Source organism: Salvia hispanica, chromosome 5, assembly GCF_029641045.1.
Source record: "Salvia hispanica isolate PSC_SH4W2 chromosome 5, Shi_PSC_v1, whole genome shotgun sequence".
Classification (NCBI taxonomy): Eukaryota; Viridiplantae; Streptophyta; class Magnoliopsida; order Lamiales; family Lamiaceae; genus Salvia; species Salvia hispanica.
Window position 1 is genome coordinate 34,610,377 of NC_142696.1, and position 20,119 is coordinate 34,630,495.

Genomic DNA, 20,119 nt, shown 5'->3' on the forward strand with positions numbered 1-20,119 from the left:
CACAGGTAACTCCAGTCTTGTCTCAACTAGATCAGAGTTTTGCTTGACTGATGGTAAGTTCAGTTGGGTTGGGAAGTTGCCTGAGAACAGGTTGTTTGACATATCCAAGTAGAAAATTTCTTGAAACTCTACGATCCAGCCAGGAATCATTCCTCTAAGATAGTTGAAACACAAGTCGAGAACCTCTACATTTGATAGCTTTGACAGCCACAATGGGACAGCACCAGTGAATCCACTGCTCCCCTAGAGCAAGAACTCGAAGATTCAGACAGGCCCTGGGTTCAACCATCATTTCATCACTAGGGTGCTCGTAAATTGAAATGGTGCCATTTAGCTTGTTTATGTGTAGGTGTAGGTGTAGTTGTTCCAGGATGGAGAGCTTCCCAATATATCGAGGACTCCTCCCTGCCAGGTTGTTATCCCAGAGAGAGAGTTTCCTGTACGTTAATTTCTGGCAATGTCAACAGCTTGCAAATAATAAGTGGGATCTCTCGTTGTAACTGGCTCATAAACTCCGCAAGTTTAGGCTGTGGCCAAAAACCTTGACTAATCGTGCCTGCAAAGTCATTGTTGGAGAAATCAAGATGTTGTACTGAGGAAGAAGGGTGCAGATGGTTGAAGGGATCAATCCAGATAAGCTATTCTTGCTTACTTTAAAGTTTTCGAGTTGAATGCTGGCTGAAGAAATAAATGAGAGAGAGAGAGAGCAGTTTTCGGTTTTGGTCTTATTTAGGGGAGGAAGCAGTTGAGTGTGAGCAGTTTTCTGTTATCTTTCAATGGAAACTCAATCTCTAAATTCCCCACGCCAAAAAATACAGAGGATGCTAACCTCCAGACTAAAAAGACATGAAAAGAAATCAAAGAATAAGTTGAATTGAACAAAAGGAACATGAATTATTTTTATCTTAAATTGATAATGATTAATGAATGGGAAAAAAGAAAATCTGCATAATATTACAAATGATGTAGCAGCATATCTAATCCTACACACTGCACATCACGATTGTGATTCAGGTTTCGTTTTTACATCTCCGTTTTCAGGATGTGTTACTCTTTGATGGGCTACATTATTGACTGCATCAAGTGCCAGAGTTACAGCTGGAGAAGCTCTTTGCGTAGAAGCAGCAAATACAGCTGCACCATTGCTTATCAGTTGTTGGCTCCTACCAATGCTCTCATTCGAATAGCTGGTGCTAGCCACAAGGTCATTTTCTACACCTGATTGTATCCGTGCTAACGAACAATACTTTGTCTCTGCATGGTGGAATATGGCATAATCAATATCCATCATAATTCAATATTGTGAATCACATTTCTGGTCCCTTGCATGCTCTTAGCATCATTCAAGTTCATAGTGCAAATTCTATTTGATTCTCTATGTCAATAACTTTTTGATACAGAGTTCATATTCTACCACCAGAATTGTTATAGTTGTTCAATCATATAAAGATATTTCATGAAACAAGTCCCTATATATATTTAAGAATTTTTAGTTGTCTAAAATAAACATAGCTCATAAAATAAGAAAAGTGCTAGCTAGTAGGCATTCTTAAACAAAGCAAAGATTTCAACAAAAACAACTGAAACTGACGTGAGGGCTCAAATTTCTAATAAGCTAAATAATGCAAAGCAAAGATGATAAGACTTGCCTTTTATTTCTCCTAACGTGATGAGCCGGTTAAGACATTCTCGGAACTTTGTTAAGACAATCCTTTCTTGTTCAGCATAAGCCTCAGCCATTCCTTGCTCAATAGGCAATTGGGATGGCTCATTAGATTCCACTAAACCACTAGAGGAAGCAACGGAAGTGAACATTGTATCTCCTTCATCACACATTAGAGCTAAAGTGCTGGGTGACATCGCCCTTCCTCTTGAAACATCTGCTCCATCTGAACCAGACTCCTCTGCTTTGGTCCTCTCTCTCTGGCTTTCGGATGAAGGAGCTTGAGCTCTCTCAGCTGAAATATGCTTTTGGCTTTGAGACTGTTCTTGTGTTGAAGAAACTAATGAGCAGTCTTTGGAATCTTCTGCTTGCTTTTCTGTTTCATGATAATTTTAAGTTCACTTAACAAGAAAATTTTATATGCTTTTACCGAGTGCGAACTCTTTTCAAAATACAGAAAATTGGATGAAAATTCACGTGGCCATTTATACCTGCAAGCATTCTTGCAGCCTCTCCTGAATATACAACAAGCACTGAACAAAGCTCCTTCAAATCTTGGGGCTGAATGATGTCAGCTAACAAAGACCTTCAATAAATGCACTAAAATTAGTACTTTGAAGTAAAACTGAAAAAAAGAATGAGGAAGGAGTGTAACCTGTAAGTAAACTTTGATGGATTTACAACAGACGAATTACTGGGGCCAGTACCAGGTATTGAAGGCGATAAGGGGGAAGGTACAGAAGCCTTAACTTGATTCACCTGTCATCAATGAATTTTGTGCCATCAGTAAGATACTACTGTAAAACGCGATAACTCCATCGTGATTTTCTGTACTTCTAAGGAAATGCAAAATTTTGTCCAGCAATAACATGTGCAAGTCTCCTCAGAACCCTGGAATCTCGAAACTATGTCAATGAAATGATGGCCTTGCTTCAGATTTACATTTTACGTGCCTACTGAACACTTCATTTCTCTGAAGCAATATAGCATGCCAAAATGTTGAAGTGTGCGGTTAATATATAACAGAGAGTTCTTAGAACTTTCTAATTAAGATCAAGTAAATCAAAACTCATACAGGATTAGTAGTTTTTGAAGAGAAGAAACTTATTTTCGTCATCACGAGTAAATCTAATGGATACCAGTCAGCTACTATTGAAGATAGAACTATGTCATGTGGTATGCATGAATTCATACTATTCCAATTTCTAGTGTGGAATTTTGGCTACGGTCTTATAATCAAGAACAAACTTAGGTTTGAGCAAGTTAAGCCTGTTACCATTGATACAAATAAATCCAGCCTCAACTAGCATCTGATAAAGATTTTTACCTAATCATATATATACTCAAGTCAGCCAACACACCCTATAGGCTCAGTCCAGCCATTTATGAAATAGACTGAGTATACAAATATTGTCAACAATACAGATCCATTACTTCCCTTTCAACTGCTGAACGTTTGCCACTTCTGTACATAAGAACAGAGCAGTACCTGTTGTAACTGTCCAAGCCGTTGTGCAGAATCTTTCACTGTTGGCCCAAATAAGAGGTCTTGGCCTTTCCTTTTCTTACTTAATGGAGGAGACCCATAACCAGAAGACCCAATAGCACCCGTGATGGCAGCATTTGCTGCCTGTTGGATATATACAATGTTATTGGCATGATCCCCATGAAAGAGAGCCTGTCGCTCTTCACTTCCTTCATAGTTTTTGCAGTCCATGCATTTACAATTTTCAGAACAAAGAATATTTGCTTGAAAGCACTCACAGTACTTTTTAAGACATCCTGATTTCTTACAGTGACATCCTTTGTTATGCTTTCCTGAAACTAACACTTCACCAGCTTCTTCCTGAATATGCATAGAATAATAGAATCAAATAATGCCATCATAAGTGGCAAACAGCCGAATAGGCACGATTCTCATTCATCTTGAACTGAAGAGTTTGGTACAAAGATATAAAAAATAGTTTACAAATATATAATGTCGAAAAATACAGGTATGGGGTTATATAACTCAACAAATAGAAAAGTAGATGCGACCTTTACGGGACTATTATGAAGGTCATATGCCATATCATTTGAAGAAGACTATGTGCAACTCAGCCACAGAACAAAAGCGCGTGGAGAATCGCCCAGAAATCAAAGAGCAAGTAACAATCACAAAACATATTTTGAGGTTTCCCAAAGCATTTGCAATAATGTTAAAATGATCGATAGACTAGTTAGACTGTAACTCATATAATCTCAGAAACAAAATTACACAATCCATAAAATATCCTGAAAACCAAAGGTCCTGATTAGAGAAAAGTAGTTTAAACTTGCACATTATAAGCCAACTAGGAGTAACATTTTTTTATTTCAGTGTATGAATACTCCTTCCGTCCCCCATTTTTAGTCCACTGTGTGTTGGGCACGAGTTTTAAGAAATGTAAAGAAAAGTGGGTTGAAAAGTTAGTGGAATGTGGGTCCCACTTTTATATATTGGTTTATAATAAAATGTGAGTGAAAATGAGTTTGTGGAATGTGGGGCCTACTTAACATTTATGGTAAAAAGTGAAAGTGGACAATAAATGGGGGACGGACAAAAATGGCAAAAGTGGACTAAAAATGGGGGACAGAGGGAGTATAAAAAAGAGAAGGCAGCTTAGTTTACCAAATAGAAAACATGTAAGAGTACATATTATATACTAAAGGTCTAGTGAGATGGCATTTCGAGTTCAGAGATTACCCTGCTATCCCGAGCTCCATGTGGACTGCTAGCAATTTTGGGTCTGAAAGCAGTTGGGTTCCTTTCTAGTGTTGCCTCAACTGCTTCTCTTCTGGCTGCGTCATTTTCGACATTGTTATGACAATTGACACAGTTGCAACCATCACAATACACTCCAGAAGCAAAGCATTCACAATACCTGACCATAATTGTGAAATATGTGTTATACTCCATGCCAGAGATATAACTAAGAAGCATTTGACTACCAAACAGGCAATGAATGATTACAAATAAAACATGAAGTGCAGTAGCAGCTTACAACTTCAAACATCGTGAATGTTTGCAATTACACTGCTTTTGCTTCTTTGGAGTGCCATCTTTTACTTCAGATACATTCTGTCTTGGGCGCGTTCTAGGGGATTCAGGTTTCCTGGAAGTAGGAGAGTTAAATCATGAGATACAAAGAAGCAAAAGGACTATAGATTCATTTACTAAATGAACACCAGGCGTTTCTGTTTTACAGGCTAATGCAGGGACGCCTCCACTCTCAGAAAAGAAATGAACAAACTAAGATAGGTCAGAATGTGTGACCTAACATTAAATATTCGAGTAAATAAGGGTTTGAGAAAGGAGCCGTGCTTTATTTAGCTATGAAGCACAAGCAAAATGTCAAAGCTATCATGGATAGAGGAAAAATATAGGCCAGGAAGTAGACAAAACAATGTAAAAAACACGTCTTGCATAAATGTTGCAAGAAATCACGCACATTATAAGAAAATTCAGACACCTTCTCAGTAATGCTAACAAAATCATCTTCACCTAATCCTAACAGGCCAATGAAGAATCTAATAATGAGAAGAAAGAAGCTTGCATATCTCCATGTAAAAGTCTTAGTTAACTTTGAGACACCAAGAACAAACAAGCAGCATTACTCATGTTTTAATCCTAGATAAATGTCTCAGCCATTTTGACTTGACAAACATAGCCACACTAAAACAGTAACACATACTTAATCTTACCTACAAATATTTATGTAAAATCATAAATGAATATCTAATATTTGACATTCCAGTCTCTCGGATATAGAGTAAACAACTTCACAGATTTCCATGTAGAACACTCAGTCAAGTATAAGAGGAGATGACGCATTACTACTATTCCATGATGTAGTCTAAACTTTTCAACGAATGCTCAAAAAAGGCTCCGAGGAGCTAAACACAGATCATAATTTGATCATGGAATACAAAATTTGCATCCCAAAAACCTAAACTCTACCAGAAATCCGATCTCTTCAGCTCAAAAGATCAGTTTTTCCCCCAAAATTCTAGCAGCATCAAAACGAACAATCATGTACAATTCCAGAATTGCAGAAAGCACTCACAAAATAGGTCGTATCGAATGTTGAGCCGGCGGCAGAGCTGGCTGCGGAGTTTGTTGCATCGTCATAAACAGCATCTGCGGCGGCTGGTTCTTCGCCAACTGTGGCTGCTGTACAGCGGGCTGCACCGGCTGCTGGCTTTCAACACTCGATGAGGCGCTTAAGCCAGTAAAATCCAGCTGCCTCACAAGCTTCCTCGCCGGCAAATCCGCTGGCGCCGGAGAAGAAGCTTCTGATTGAGGAGGCAGCTGCTTATTTGGAGGTAAATCATCTCCCTCTCTCTGCTCCATTACGAAATTCGAATTGAAACAAAAACAACCACACGAACAAAACTTCTCCGGGAAAAATGAAAATCAGGCATAAGAAACCAATTCCACTGATTTTCGTTCCAGAGAATCAGCCATATCCAACTAATTCCTCGCTGGAAGCACCAGAATGAAGAAGACTAAATGCATAAAATTCAAATTCAAAACTCTGAATAATTTATGGAAGAACTCAGATTCAAACGAAAGAAGAAATTCAGAATCGTGGCCGGTATACAGCTTCAATCAGAATAAATAATCAATCTTTACACGTACAGAGATGCATCAACGCTTATCTGCTGAATGCATAAATCGGGAAAAAATGGTGGAATTTTCCGAAAGAGAGAGTGTCTCTCCTCCCTCTCTAGCTTTGCTTTTGAAATTCAATTTTCTAAATATTTATTTCGTTTTAACCCCCCACTATTATAATCTAACCCCATTTCGACCCCTATACTTTATTTATTTATTTATTCGTTATTTGTATAACCCTACTACTAGTCTACTACCTAAAAAAAAATTTAGGAGTGCTATATATTAATCTTTGATAAATTCGTTACTTTGCAGTTTTTATTAGTAGATTGCAGTGTTTGTTGTTGAATTAGATTTTTGCGCCATTTAAATGCAAATTGGTTTGTTGATGAGTTTGTTGAGTTTGAAGGAAAAATGGGCTAAAATTGTGATTTTTAATTAGTAGTTTGTAAAGTTTACCAATCTCTTCGTCTTCGAAAGAGCTTCACGTGAGTATCTTGCTGTCTAAATTAGACTTATGTGAAAAAAGTTATCTTTGTTTTACAAAGACTATGTGTTGTCCAGATAACTTATACGGATCAGGTTACTCCAGAAGATCTACCTAGGCTGGATAGATTCTCCCACAATCCTTCTTCTGCCAGGTAAGACGTGTTGATTTGTTCGAGAAAGGATTTTAATGCCTTTTAAAAAGAGAAGACCTAGTGCATGAAAAATGGGATCATTATACACATTACTCATATCTCAAATAAGAGAATACATATCCAAATATCGACAAATTCAAGATCGGACTTACACAATTATTCCACATAGTAAAGACTGAGCTCTCAATTGAGATTCCATCAATGGTGTAGTTAGTCTAGCTTTTTAATATTCTCATCCATTAGTTATTTGACTCTTGTTATGAACATGTTTAGCTTTATTGATACATTGATTTCTATGCTTAATTGATTTCAGTTTTTTTTTTTTATGTTTTAGCTAATGAAGTTATTTCAATTGCTTCTATGTTTTTACATGTATTTTAATTACTGTGCTTGATTAACTTGGATTTTACATGATTTTAGAGAGTAGTTTTACTTGGTTTTGATCATATATTGTGTACTTTGAGACATGGTTATAGCTACTTTCCTATTATGTTGGTATTTTGACCATTTTGTGAAAAATGTGTTAAAAAATATACAAAACATGCGGATGTGCAGCTGCTCAGTGTTCGAGAAAGCTTTTCTGGAGATTTTGAAGTCCGGTTCGCATTTAATGCATACCATTCTCTTCGTCTTCGAAAGAGCTTCGCGTGGATATCTTAAACGTCTCAATCGGAGTTCGGTAGAAGAAGTTACAGCCGTTTTACTAAGACTGCGCAGAGCAGCGACATAGCTGGCGACCCGTCAGGTTCGCATTCAAACTAACCTGGCGACCCGCCAGCAAAAGACGAGAAAAATGCCGTAAGCAGCTGGCGACTCGCCAGCTTCGACGCACACCCAACCTGGTGACCCGCCAGCTTCGTCCGACAATTTATTTTGGGCCCAAAGTCAACCCTAGGTATATATATGCTTAGGAAACGCCTCCAAACACAACTTTCACGCCTCCTACCCCAAAAATACTACTTTTTCACCTAGGAAGAAGAGAAGAACGAGCAGAGGACGAGTATTCATTGCAAGATTGAAGACGAGACCTCCAATACGCCCAATCCAATTCTAGGAGTTTCTACTTTTAGTTTTATGCTTGTTCAAACAATGTTTTTAAATATTTCTATGATTTTTGTGATGAACATGAGTAGCTAAATCCTTCGTAGAGTTCTACGGGGGAGATACAATGATTCTTATGTTTAATTGATTTCCTTTTTCTATGTCTTGGCTCATGTGGTTATTTTGATTTCTTCCGTACTTATACATTTATTTGACTGATCACCTTATAAATGCATGTGGATTTTACTACAAGAACTGAGAAGTGAGTAGTTTAATTTGAAAGAGAAGAAATTGACGTCTTTGCCAATATAATCGAGAGATTTGAGCCTTTGAATGAAGCTAAGTATCTTAGGAGCTATTAAGAGTTGTTGCCTTAGTTCTAGGAAGGAGACTTCGGTTCTAGGTAGCAATCTACAAATTGTATGCTTTGAGAAAAGATATAGTTTTACCTTAGTGATAGCTTAATAACCCTTGAGACCTTTTGTTGGCATAGTTAGGACTTAGGAAGTTAGTTGAGCATATGATAGTTGTTATCGATCCCGTAGGATTCTACCTTTCTCATCCTTGATCTACATCCGTTTTTTTATTTGCTTTTAGTTCTCTAGTTGTTTTTAATTATTTTTACCTTGCTTTTAAATAGATTTAGAAAAACCAAACTTCCGATTCATCTAGATAGTAGTTGAGGTTGGTTCGTGGTAATTAGGTTGACATTGCTCTTTGCTTACTATTTGTTACATTAGCCCCGCACACTTGCGGGTATACTTGTGTTAAAAATAAGTTGAGTCAGTGCTTTCTTATGAGTAAATGTTGATGTTGCTACAGTAACTGAGATATGAGTAACTTAATTTGATAGAGGAGTATTGACACTTTAATAAATAATGGTCGAGAGACTTCAGCTTTTAAGTGAAAAATTAAATACTACAAACTATTAGGAGTTGTTGATTAAATTTTAGAAGGAGATTTCAGTTTTAAGTTGCAATCTAGAAATTGTATATTACGAGAGAAGACATGATTTTACCTTCATGATAAGTTGATAACTTAATAGTTCTTGAGACATTAGATAGCATAGTTTGGAAGTTGATCCTTCATGGTTGTTTAGATAGTGAAGTCAGTTAGTTATAGTAATTAGATTTAATTTATTAGTTCATGTGAATATGATAAAATGTGAATATGATACTCTTATTTGATTATGATTATAATTGCACCGTAAATTTGGGTGTCGTTATGTTGTCATTACTAATTATGTAGAATTAACCTGTAAAATTATTTTAATTAGAGGGGTGGCTATGACAAATTATCACATGATTATTCATTTATGATTAAATTATAGGATCTAATTTCGTGAACTAAATATAAGGCATATTTAATCCAATAATATAGTCTTGAAAGAATATAATTAGTCTAAATCCTATGTGTCATTACCATATTTTCGAAATCGTAAATATCTTAAGTCTAAATCCTATGTGTCATTACCATATTTTCTTATACTATTATAATCCTTTTTAATATGTCATTAATGATACTTTTGCCCCTACGTTAAATATTTAGCAAGTTCCATCTATGTATGTTTATAAAGTGGGTGCTTCCATTTAGCAAGTTCCATCTATATATATCTTTATAAAGTGGGTGCTTCCATTCTTTCATTTAACAAGGAAACAAAGCATGACTAGGTTAGAGTTACCTTAACTAGCTGGTCAAATAAATAGCTACTCCTATGTTTTTAATTTGGGAAGTTTAATTTGACAATTTTAGTTTACAAGTAATATAATAAATATTATTAAATTGCAAAAAAATCCCAATATATATATTCTTATTTATCTTACTCTTGGTTTAAGTCTTCCAAATTTATTAATTATACTATTTACAATAATTGTCTTGCTAACATTCTTAAATTCAAATTAATCAGATGATTGCATGAAGTAATGAAACCTATATTACGTTGATTAGGTAATTACTAATTCGCATTATATTAATATTAATATTAAGGTTTAAATTATAGAATCTTATTATTAAGGGAATCAAAATAAACGTTCTGGAATTAATAAGCAAGTAATTTATACTATGAATTTGTATATAAGTAGTATTTCTTTTACTATTTTATCTAACACATTCATTATAGTTGCATCATTAATTTAAATTGTACTATTTTTTTATGAAACCCTTTTCGGAAATAAAAATCCTAAAAAAGAATATTACTAGTTATAGCTTAATTATAATTATATGAGCACAAATATTTTTCAGTAATCAAAGAAGAGGTTGTATTTTTGTATTTTTAAAATTTATAATTTGAATTGTATTTTTAATGCTTAGTTATTTGTAATAGTTATAATATCATCATTATTGATGAGATTAGGAGCTAGATGAAGGCACGAAACACACAATAAGGTTTGCTCGTGGGTTTGCGATGGCAGGTAGACCTTTTGCTTCGGGTTAGTGTCTTTTTGGCTGCGAGGGCCTTGTTGTTTTTTTAGCTTTTCTTTTGTTGTTATAGCTTTGTTGGGGCTCTTTTGATTTCTGTGTCCCAATGCTCGCCCTTCAGATGGCTTGAATTTTTCTATTTATCAAAAAAATCATTATTGCAATTTGTGTTCAGTATCTAGATTTTAGGAGTAATATGGAGTACTATTGAACGATAGATCGATTTATACGGACGTGGAACGAGTACAAATGTAGTTCAATATCATGAAAATTTATGAAATAGCAAAACACACATCGAAAAATTGATTAAGATTTCGAAACCTTTACATAGTCAATTAATCATTAATAAAGTTGCAGCAATTTACAAAATACTGATATTACAAGTTTTGTGATGATGAATCTTCCATTAATCATAGGCTAATGCTATATGGCTCAGTTCTTCGAAGCTTCAAACATTTTGAATAATATTTACATAAGTGTTAGACGTTGATTAGGTTGTGTTATTATTATAGATTGAGTTGTTAGGGTACATTACAATCTCAATATTCTCTTGATTAATTGATTTTATTATTTGATTAATGCTACACGGACTCTGTTTGGGCTTTAATTGAGCCGTTTATACAGAGACCTTCTCAAACTGGATTAAGATGTTTGATACGGCTATTGGGTAATTAGCAATAGGATTGGGCTGCTTATCTTGTTTACTCCAGTGTATCAACCGATAAACACCCTCTATCCATGATTCATACATTTTTCATTTTGGAATATTTTTCATGGATGGAGGAAGTAGTGCTTTTACAACTAAAAAACAATCTGTCCAGTAGTAGGCATAATTTTTTCCATTTTAAAATTAATTATTAAAATTATTTATTTTTACTTTATTGCAATTTATTAATCTCATACGTCTATTTGTTTAAAACTTATTCCATGTGACTGTGAGCCATAATTTCAAATATTTTTTACATTTTTATCTCAAATTTCAACCATTTTTTTTCATATTTTACTAATTACACTAAAATCCACATCTCTCACAATCATAATATTTTCGGTGGAAAGAGAGAGTAAATTTTACACATAGAAAATATAAATTTTATATATTTTCATGCTAATTATACTCACTTTTGCAATAGAGAAATCTCTTCTCATTTTATTAAATGATCAATCATTATTCAACATTTACACTCGAGATAACTCGAACTCCCAATTTATTAAAAAGGAGAAGGTGCAGTAAATAAATAAGATAATTTTATTTTCTGAATTGGGAGAAGTAATGGCGTCGAGGATTGAAGTTGACCCTAAATAAGATACATTTCTATATTTGAATTTGTCCAATGTAACAATTTTAAATTAAAAATATGTCTACATAGTACATATTACCTTAATGCTATAGACTTCAATGAAAAACTCCATCTATTGGAAATGACAAGCTAGCTGGCTTCGTCAATTGAGTCTCGATGTCTCTAAAATCTAAATAGTCATGATTATTTTTCTCTATTTCATTTCACTATTTTCCTCACAATTTAGTAAAACGTAAACATTACTCCAGTAGACTTAACATATGAATTATTTTTATCCATACTTCAAGAAAACTGAACATGCGGTGGAGATAATAAAAATAGCAATTAAGATATTAATTTAATTAAACAATTAACCTATAGCAGTTAGTATATGCATAGTTAAATACGTAAGAGACATGCATAAAAGCCAAAATTAAACCAAACAAGGGTTGATGCAAACAACAGGGAAAAAGTTGAAAGTGTTATGTCGCAATTCCTTTTAATAAATCTATCTTTCCTTTTCTTTTTTTGAATAAAACTGGTAAAAGTGTCAATCCAAACAGACAAATTTATCTGTTAATAGACCGATAAACAAAAAGAGTGTTTAGCTTAAAACATTTCAAATTAAAAAAGTTTCCATTCGATTTAAAGGAATCTAATTCAACATATCCTTGAATAGGTCCAACTCGAAACCGAGCCCATTGTTCCCAAATTTTTTAAGAACTAAACAAATGCGTATTTTCGTAATTTAAGTTTATTTATGAATAAAAATTTTAATATCTACTTTATAATCATGCTTGTGTTATGCGAACACTTTCATACTTCTTTTTGGTCTATGTATAATGTCCCAACTCATTGATTTCTCTCTCTTCCCACTGTTTTTTTTAAATAAGGCAATTTATAAATTTAAGATATTCCTTAGGACAATAGACAAAATATTTTTTAGAATAAAATGTAATCCTATAAAATTTAGACTCTCTCTCCTCCCACCAAATTCAAGTATGCCCCAGAATACACTCTATTTGGCTTCTATTTTTCGTTTACTTTTATGGGGAGCTAAGAATGAATTACTGTATTTTTTAAGCTCATCAAAATTTGAATCAAGATGTCATCAGTCATATATACCTATTCGTGAAACTCTTGATCCTAGCCAGCCTCTAACAACCTTCAAATCCCACTAACAACCTTGGTGCAAAGAGGAACTCCAGGCACCACCCTTTCCACCAAGTTTTAAGACGCTACAAAAGTCGATTCTCCTCGAACTCTCTCTTATGTTTGACATCTTGGTGTACAACCGTACCATATTGTTTCTAATATCCCAAATCGTCCACATAATAACGTAAAACACGAAACTCCGTGAGCACATATCAGATCTTTTCAATAAAGTATTAATCCAAGAAAACAGACATGTCTTTGGATCTATAGGAATACATGATGATACTATTCATTTTTGCTAATGCGGCCGTAACTAGAGTTTTTGACTCGGGGGTATTACGCTTTGTTAAACATCTAGCTCATCATTTAAAATAATCTAACCATTTTAGTATATAAAAAAAAAAACTCTAACTCAACGTAATTAAAGTGGGACTGGGAAAATGAAAAATATCGGAAACCATGGTGTCGGTGAGATTTGAAGTGTGGTGCAACACATTGGGTCCATTTTTCCAATAGTGTCTAACCACCGAATCCAAATTAGTTCGATTACAGTTGTACGATTCACAAAAATAAAAAGATCCCCTTTTCTCCTGTTGAAAAATTATTGCTTTTAGTAAATGCAAACAACTGCAAAAAATCACTATTAAATGGAGTAACATACATGGCCTCAATAAATACCATTTTCTTCTTTAATTAAGCTTCCTATATTATAAAGTAAATGGAGTGTCTCATTGTTTCATTCCTAGCAATAGCTTGGGTAGGAAATTATTAGTGTCTCATTGTTTCATTCCTAGCAATAGCTTGAGTATTTATAATAATAATACCACAAATATTTGAGAGCATTTTCTAAACTCAAACTTTAATAATTACCCTTTATATTGTCGGTCATGACTCCTAACTTACGAAAATTATTTGCTTTTCAAATAATTATAGAATGCAAGATATTGATGCGATGACTATTTTATAAGGTTTACGTTGTCCGAGTCAAACTAAACTAGCTTTATTCATTAAGGAAGATCCTAAATTGATTTCTCTATTTGATGTCCACATAATAATTTGAACATAAGCAATAGTAAAATAAGATATTCGTTTTGTAGGTCCGATCAATCACTTAAAATGTTAAACCGAACAAACAAAGATCCCACTCCATTATCATATGAAAATAAATAAACGCCCCAAGTTGTATGACAGTCGACCAAACAATAAATGACTAGAAAATCTTGTATCTAGATATACATTTTTCAAAAAAAATGTGTCTTATAATGTTTACATATGACTAAATGAGACACTCAAAATATAAGACATTAATAAAAATATTGAATATACAACAAAAGTCACTCTTGAAAGGCAAAGAACAATGAAAAACAGCAATAAATAAATAAAAATAATTTTAAAAAACAAATACCGGCGTAAAACTAAAATTATAAACATAATGTGAAAAATTGTGTGAGTTAGAGCATCTCTAAGCATTTCGAGGGGAAAAGGTAAATTGAAAAAATATATTTTTCATTAGCCTCCACAAAAGGTAAATATACCTTCTAAAAAATAGTGAATTTACCTTTTTACCCTTGGAGATTCTTCTTTAAAATTGAAAAAGTTATAATACATAATACATTCTCGGAATATGTTTTTTTTCCATTGGAGAATGAATTTTTATGAAGAAGAGGTAAATAGGTAGTTATCTCTCTATTTTCATTTTTCTTTGAAGATGCTATTAGAGTTAAATTGAGAAGATATATTTCTCATTCGCCTCTTAAAAAAAATAAGCATACCTTCTTAGTGAATTCGAATGAAAGAAGATAAAAAAATTTATGCAAAATTAACTATTATATTTACCTTTCATGTGAAAAAAAGGTAAAGGTAAATATTCAAAATGAAAGAAGGTATAATATCTTCTTAAACACCCTTTCCGTTGATGAAGAAGATATTATATATAGGAATGTAATCAAATGCAAACTCCAAACTATTATCTGAACTGTTAAAAATTGTCAACAAATTACAAAATAATAGCAACACAAAATATCAAAACAGTGTCAACGGTTGGCACTGTGTTGACATTATGTTGACATTAAAATCTTGAAATTTTATATTGTGTTGACATTGTGTTGAAAAGTTTTGAGTTTGTACAATATATGAGTTTGTATTTTACTTTACCTTCTTATTTACCACCTTCTGAAAGATACTCTTGCATACTCATAATTTGAAAAAAGAGATGTTATATATTTTATGTTAGCACTACGTCCGTTTGAAATACAATTAACGTTGTTTAATTTGTTTTATACAGGTAAATTGATTTTAATTATATGAAATAATATTTTTAAAATAAAACAAACAATGCTAATTGTGTTTTAATCGAGCGCAGTGCTCACAAATTGTGCTCATATACAAAGATATGTAACATAATTTATCATTAAACTGGCACACTCATAATTAATATTTAAAGTCAACAAAATAAATCTACAAATTGGTCGTATTAAATAATCAGCTGACAATCAAAAAGTAATAGAAGTTTGTTTTGTTCTTTTGAAATAGTTGAAATTTGACATAGTTTGCATTTTTTTTACATGAGCGTCTGGCTGTAGCAAAATCTTAAATGACACTTGTCCATTTTCCGAGTTATGACGATGAAGAATGTGCAATTTAATTGATAAAAATATAATACTGTTTTAATTTGAATAAATAGATCAGGGTTAGATGACACCTTACGTTGACTATATTTGTGCAAAAAATGTTGATTGAATTAGTCATTTTAAAAACAAGTCGCCGAGCTGTTTGAACAAAATAAAATACTATAAAAACAATTTTATAAAATATTACTAGCTATTTAATACTTTGAAGTCAAAATTCGCATAATTAACTAAAAGAATTTTCTAATAAACCTATTAATATTCACTTAACCTATTAGCCATATACCGAATTCAGTATTTTTCGTTTGGGGGTACGATAAATAAATTTAACGATTTGAAGCTTCAAAATCTGTTAATATTTTATTTAATTTTTTCTCTCATAAAATCTATAATTTTAATTTTAATAAAACAAACATCACGTAGATGTGCAACTAAAGGAAGTAAAAAAAATAAAAAAATTAAATACTATATTATGATGAAACATGCATTACACGAGAATGTGTGTGAAGTTTTGTTGGTTTTCAAACGAATTTTATACTAATATTTAACCGATATAAAAGCAAAGATATACTAAATAAAATGCAATATCTGAAGACACTAGACAAATAGGATAAAAAACTGAAAAAAAATGCTGCCGAGAAGAATCAAACCCATGCCTCCAAAGTGAAAGACCGGAAATCATACCACTAGACCAACTCCACTAACTTATTTTGGGGGTACACTCGTACCCCCTTGTTTTCACGTGGCTCCGCCACTGCCATATAGTACATAGTCTCCTTTTATTTTAAAATAAAATAATTAAATGTTACTGTATTAAATTACTAACGTCAATCTCTAATTAGATAAATATATAAATAAATAATACAGCTATGGAAATTATAGACTTCATCAATATAATCTCATTTAAATTAAAATTGATGAGTTGTCTAAATAGCATAAAACAATAGTTTTACAGAATACATATATTTCAAGTTTGAATCTAAAATTCCCTTAACTAAAATGATTGAGAATCACCTAATTAATATTCATGTGAATATATACAATATCCTTTTATTTCTAAATTCATTTTTTCATAAAATATTTTTTTTATCTTTCATGCACATGTACATACATGATATATACAACCATCAATCTATTATCTAATATAATTTCTACGTCCAATTGAAGTCCACAATTCTGAACAACAAAAAAAAGTAATTTTTTTATAAAGCTAAATTTCAAAATAATTTGAAATTTACACGAGACTTATGAAATGAGTTGAGAATCTCAAACATGGAGTAGTTTTTGAGACATTCTGATTCCGAACAAATTGTGAGACATTTTCTAATACGGAAATTTGTTAAGATGTAGAAATTTGACTTAAATTGGAAGAATATCGGTATTTTGCAAATATTCAGTATTTGAGAAAATTTAAAGATTCTTATCAAATGCAAAAAAAAAGAAATTTTCCGAATTTGAGATATTTCGATGGTTTAAGATAATTTTTGAAATTTTGAAAATTTTAGAACTAAGAATCTATGAATTTTTATGATACCAAGTTTATGAAAACAAATTATATAGAGGATAAAATATGAGATAAGGAAACTTTTGTTTTTGTACATGCAATGTAGAGATATTAGAGACGATACAAATTTAATACTAATATTTAATTATTTTTAAAATAAAAAGTGATAAATACTGTATAAGACACGGTTTTATAGGATATAATTCTATTAAAACTTACACACGTCACATTCTTTGGATGCATATGACTAGGTCAGAGTCCAGTTTCCAAATTTATTCGTATTAAATTATTGTGTCTATTCGTTAGTAACACAATACAGGTCATTGATGCGTCTAGATTAAAGTAAAAAGGGAAGAGAAAAGTTAGTGAGTTAGTGTAGTTCTAATTTTACTTGAATATGCATATTAATTTGATAACAAGGATGTAAGTCAGTGAAATATAAACTTTTATTTTATAAAAAATAATAGAAGTGAAATGTGATATTAATAGTGGACATAACATGAGATATTTAATAGGGAAGGGTGGAAATTTTAAGATTATGTTAAGTTGCGAATCCTTCTTCCTTTTTAATCTCTTATAGTCTTATTCGATTTGGGGGACGGTTCTTCTTCCTAGCCTGTTGTCTTAATTGCAGCCCGCCTCCAGGCTCCAAACATTATTTTTGGGTCTTCGCCAAGAAGAGGGAATTCAGTCGTTTCTTGGCTAGGCAAACCCAGTGATGTAACTAGGTTTGCAGCCATGTCGGTCATTCCATTCTTGCTTCGCTCTAACCCAATATTTGTTTGCATTTATTTTTTTTCTTGGAATTGTGACTTCCAATTTTATGAGTTTTGGTATTTTTTCTACCATTGTGTATTTTCGTTGTCTGCAAATGTAGGATTTGCAATTTGTCTGCAATTGTGAATTTGATTTGTGAGTTAAATATGTTATAGCTTGATTTTTTGTTGCAATTTTATTACCCTCTCCGCCCCTTAAATTTTGTCACATTTTTCCATTTTCATTCCTCCCACAAAATTTATCACATTTCACTTTTTACCATTTTTAATATTGGATCTCACATTCCATTAACCTATTATATTCCTACTCATATTTTATTATAAAGTAGGATCCACATCCTACCAATTTTTTCAACTCACTCTCCATTACATTTCTTGAAATCTGTGCCCGATCAAACTGTGACAGTATTTAAGGGACGGAAGGAGTAGATTGTTGGGAGTTTTTAGGAGATATGTAATTCATGTGTGTTTTGTAAAGCTTACTTCAGACTAAATTAACAGCATATCTTTTTATACACAATAATATCGAGTGTTTAATTATCGTTTAGGGTAGGTTTTGTAAAAAAAATCCTACTCTACATATAAAAAAATAAAAATAGATGCAAGTATGTATTCAGTGTATATAACGCTCACATATGAAAAGATACATCTAAATAAAGTCATGCCTGGCCTTTGAGACCTCATGAAAAATGTGATGTCCATTATAAACTTCATCTACCATCATGCAAGATTTTCAAAGAAGTAAACTTGATTGGTTGCATTTGTTAGCATTGATCAACCTGTATTTATATGAACAAGTGATGCAATATATATAAATGATAAATTCATGACCCAAAAGAAATCATTGACGCAATTAAAAGACCAATTTATAAAGTCAATAAAGTTTACATTTTAAAATAATTAAATAAAAGGTTAATATTTGTTTAAGTTAAGAGGTGTTTTATTGTAAGGTGGAATTGTAGTGAAATGATGATAGTTGCTTGATGCCAAAGAATGATCATATATATAGGCTTAATACTGGAGTACTGTATATTTCCGCATTACTTATAACAACTCCTTGAATGTAAATTTATTTAAAATTCAATTTCATGTTAAAGGCATATATCAATATATCTGCAAACAATCAGAATTGCATACAAAATACATTTATTTTAAACTCAATAGATCGTTGAGAGTTGAGACATAATTAATGGTTGTTGCCTTGTTGGTAGAAAAAATGCATGCACAAGGCATGCTCGAGCGCGTATGAGATCATTTTGAATCAATTGTTTTAGTAGTAGCCGTTAACATAAAAAAAGTTAATCAAAATATTAAAAATTATACTAATTATTTATTAATTAAGATTCTGAATGAAGAAAAATCATTAGTAATTATCTTGAAATGATCAAACATTAAGTATAACAATCATATACGTACTCGTTATAAATCAACCCTAGGCAACGGTTATAAAATTAAAATAAACAAAATTGTGTATATAAAAAGGTTGAAGAAAAACTTAATGACAACTTTTATGCTTTATTAGAGGACTACTATCTAGCTAACTTTTATTTCTAGTTATATTATACAAGCAATAATGTGTATAAACTTGATCGAATTTTTATTCATGATAGATAAATATATTTGTCAATGCCTAAACATCAGAAGGAAAATATGAATGAATACATTGTTAGTACTAAATTATTAACACTTGAACGATCACCAATCTAGTAAAGTAGGCGTGTGACATTTTTCCATTCTCTTGGACTAAAAAATAATAGTGGCCGGTGCATGATGAAAATCAATCATTTTCTTTTTATATTTAATTGATGATCACATGAACATCACTTGCAGAACTATTGCAGAGTAACTGGTATTGATCATGCCATTAACAATGTAGACCTCAAATTAAAATTCAAACCATAACATAATCATGCTATGCCATCATTCTACTTAAATCTCAAATCATATCAAAACACACGCAACTTCATTTTTAGATTTTATTTTTAAAAATAAATATCCGATTCTTTTTTTGTTACTATTTTTAAATGTTACTTAATAAATAACTCAAAATTACTTTATTAAATTTAAAAAAAAAACATTTTAAAAACTAAGTTGTAATTCCTATTAGAAACTAAGAAAGTAAATCAAAAGATGGAGTAAAAAAATTTAAAAATATATAGGAGTAAAATTTAAAACTGTAGTATATAACATGTAACTAAGATGGTGTGTAGGAATTCTATATTTACATCTGAATTTACAGAAATAGTGGAAGTTAGAAAATTTCACTCAACCCAAAACCCTCCTCTACACTCAATTTTGCAATAAGACAACTAGAAAAATAATGTTCGTAGTGCCATTAGTGTGAGTGCTTTCATCCATCTATAGATAGTGTTTTGCTGGACATG

At 32.1% G+C, this 20,119-nt stretch overlaps 1 protein-coding gene across 1 annotated transcript; it reads right to left on the reverse strand.

Moving 5' to 3' along the window:
• Positions 1 to 874: 874 nt before the first annotated feature.
• Positions 875 to 6,404, reverse strand: LOC125187854 (protein tesmin/TSO1-like CXC 5). Its single transcript, XM_048084503.2, has 8 exons — positions 5,749 to 6,404; positions 4,687 to 4,797; positions 4,389 to 4,566; positions 3,153 to 3,509; positions 2,319 to 2,422; positions 2,155 to 2,249; positions 1,650 to 2,039; positions 875 to 1,254 (listed from the first exon to the last, which is right to left on the reverse strand). Exons 1-8 carry the CDS (start codon positions 6,033 to 6,035, stop codon positions 998 to 1,000), a joined length of 1,779 nt encoding a protein of 592 aa, XP_047940460.2. The 5' UTR covers positions 6,036 to 6,404; the 3' UTR covers positions 875 to 997.
• Between the last annotated feature and the right edge of the window lie 13,715 nt (positions 6,405 to 20,119).

What these genes read in the sequence shown, in the direction of transcription:
- LOC125187854 (XM_048084503.2), bottom strand. Translation starts at nt 6,035, where the DNA reads ATGGAGCAGAGAGAGGGAGATGATTTACCTCCAAATAAGCAGCTGCCT. An exon ending in GGCTTGGACAGTTACAACAG is followed by an intron (nt 2,423 to 3,152) that starts GTACTGCTCTGT and finishes CATTGATGACAG; the next exon opens with GTGAATCAAGTTAAGGCTTC. An exon ending in CACGTTAGGAGAAATAAAAG is followed by an intron (nt 1,255 to 1,649) that starts GCAAGTCTTATC and finishes TCCACCATGCAG; the next exon opens with AGACAAAGTATTGTTCGTTA.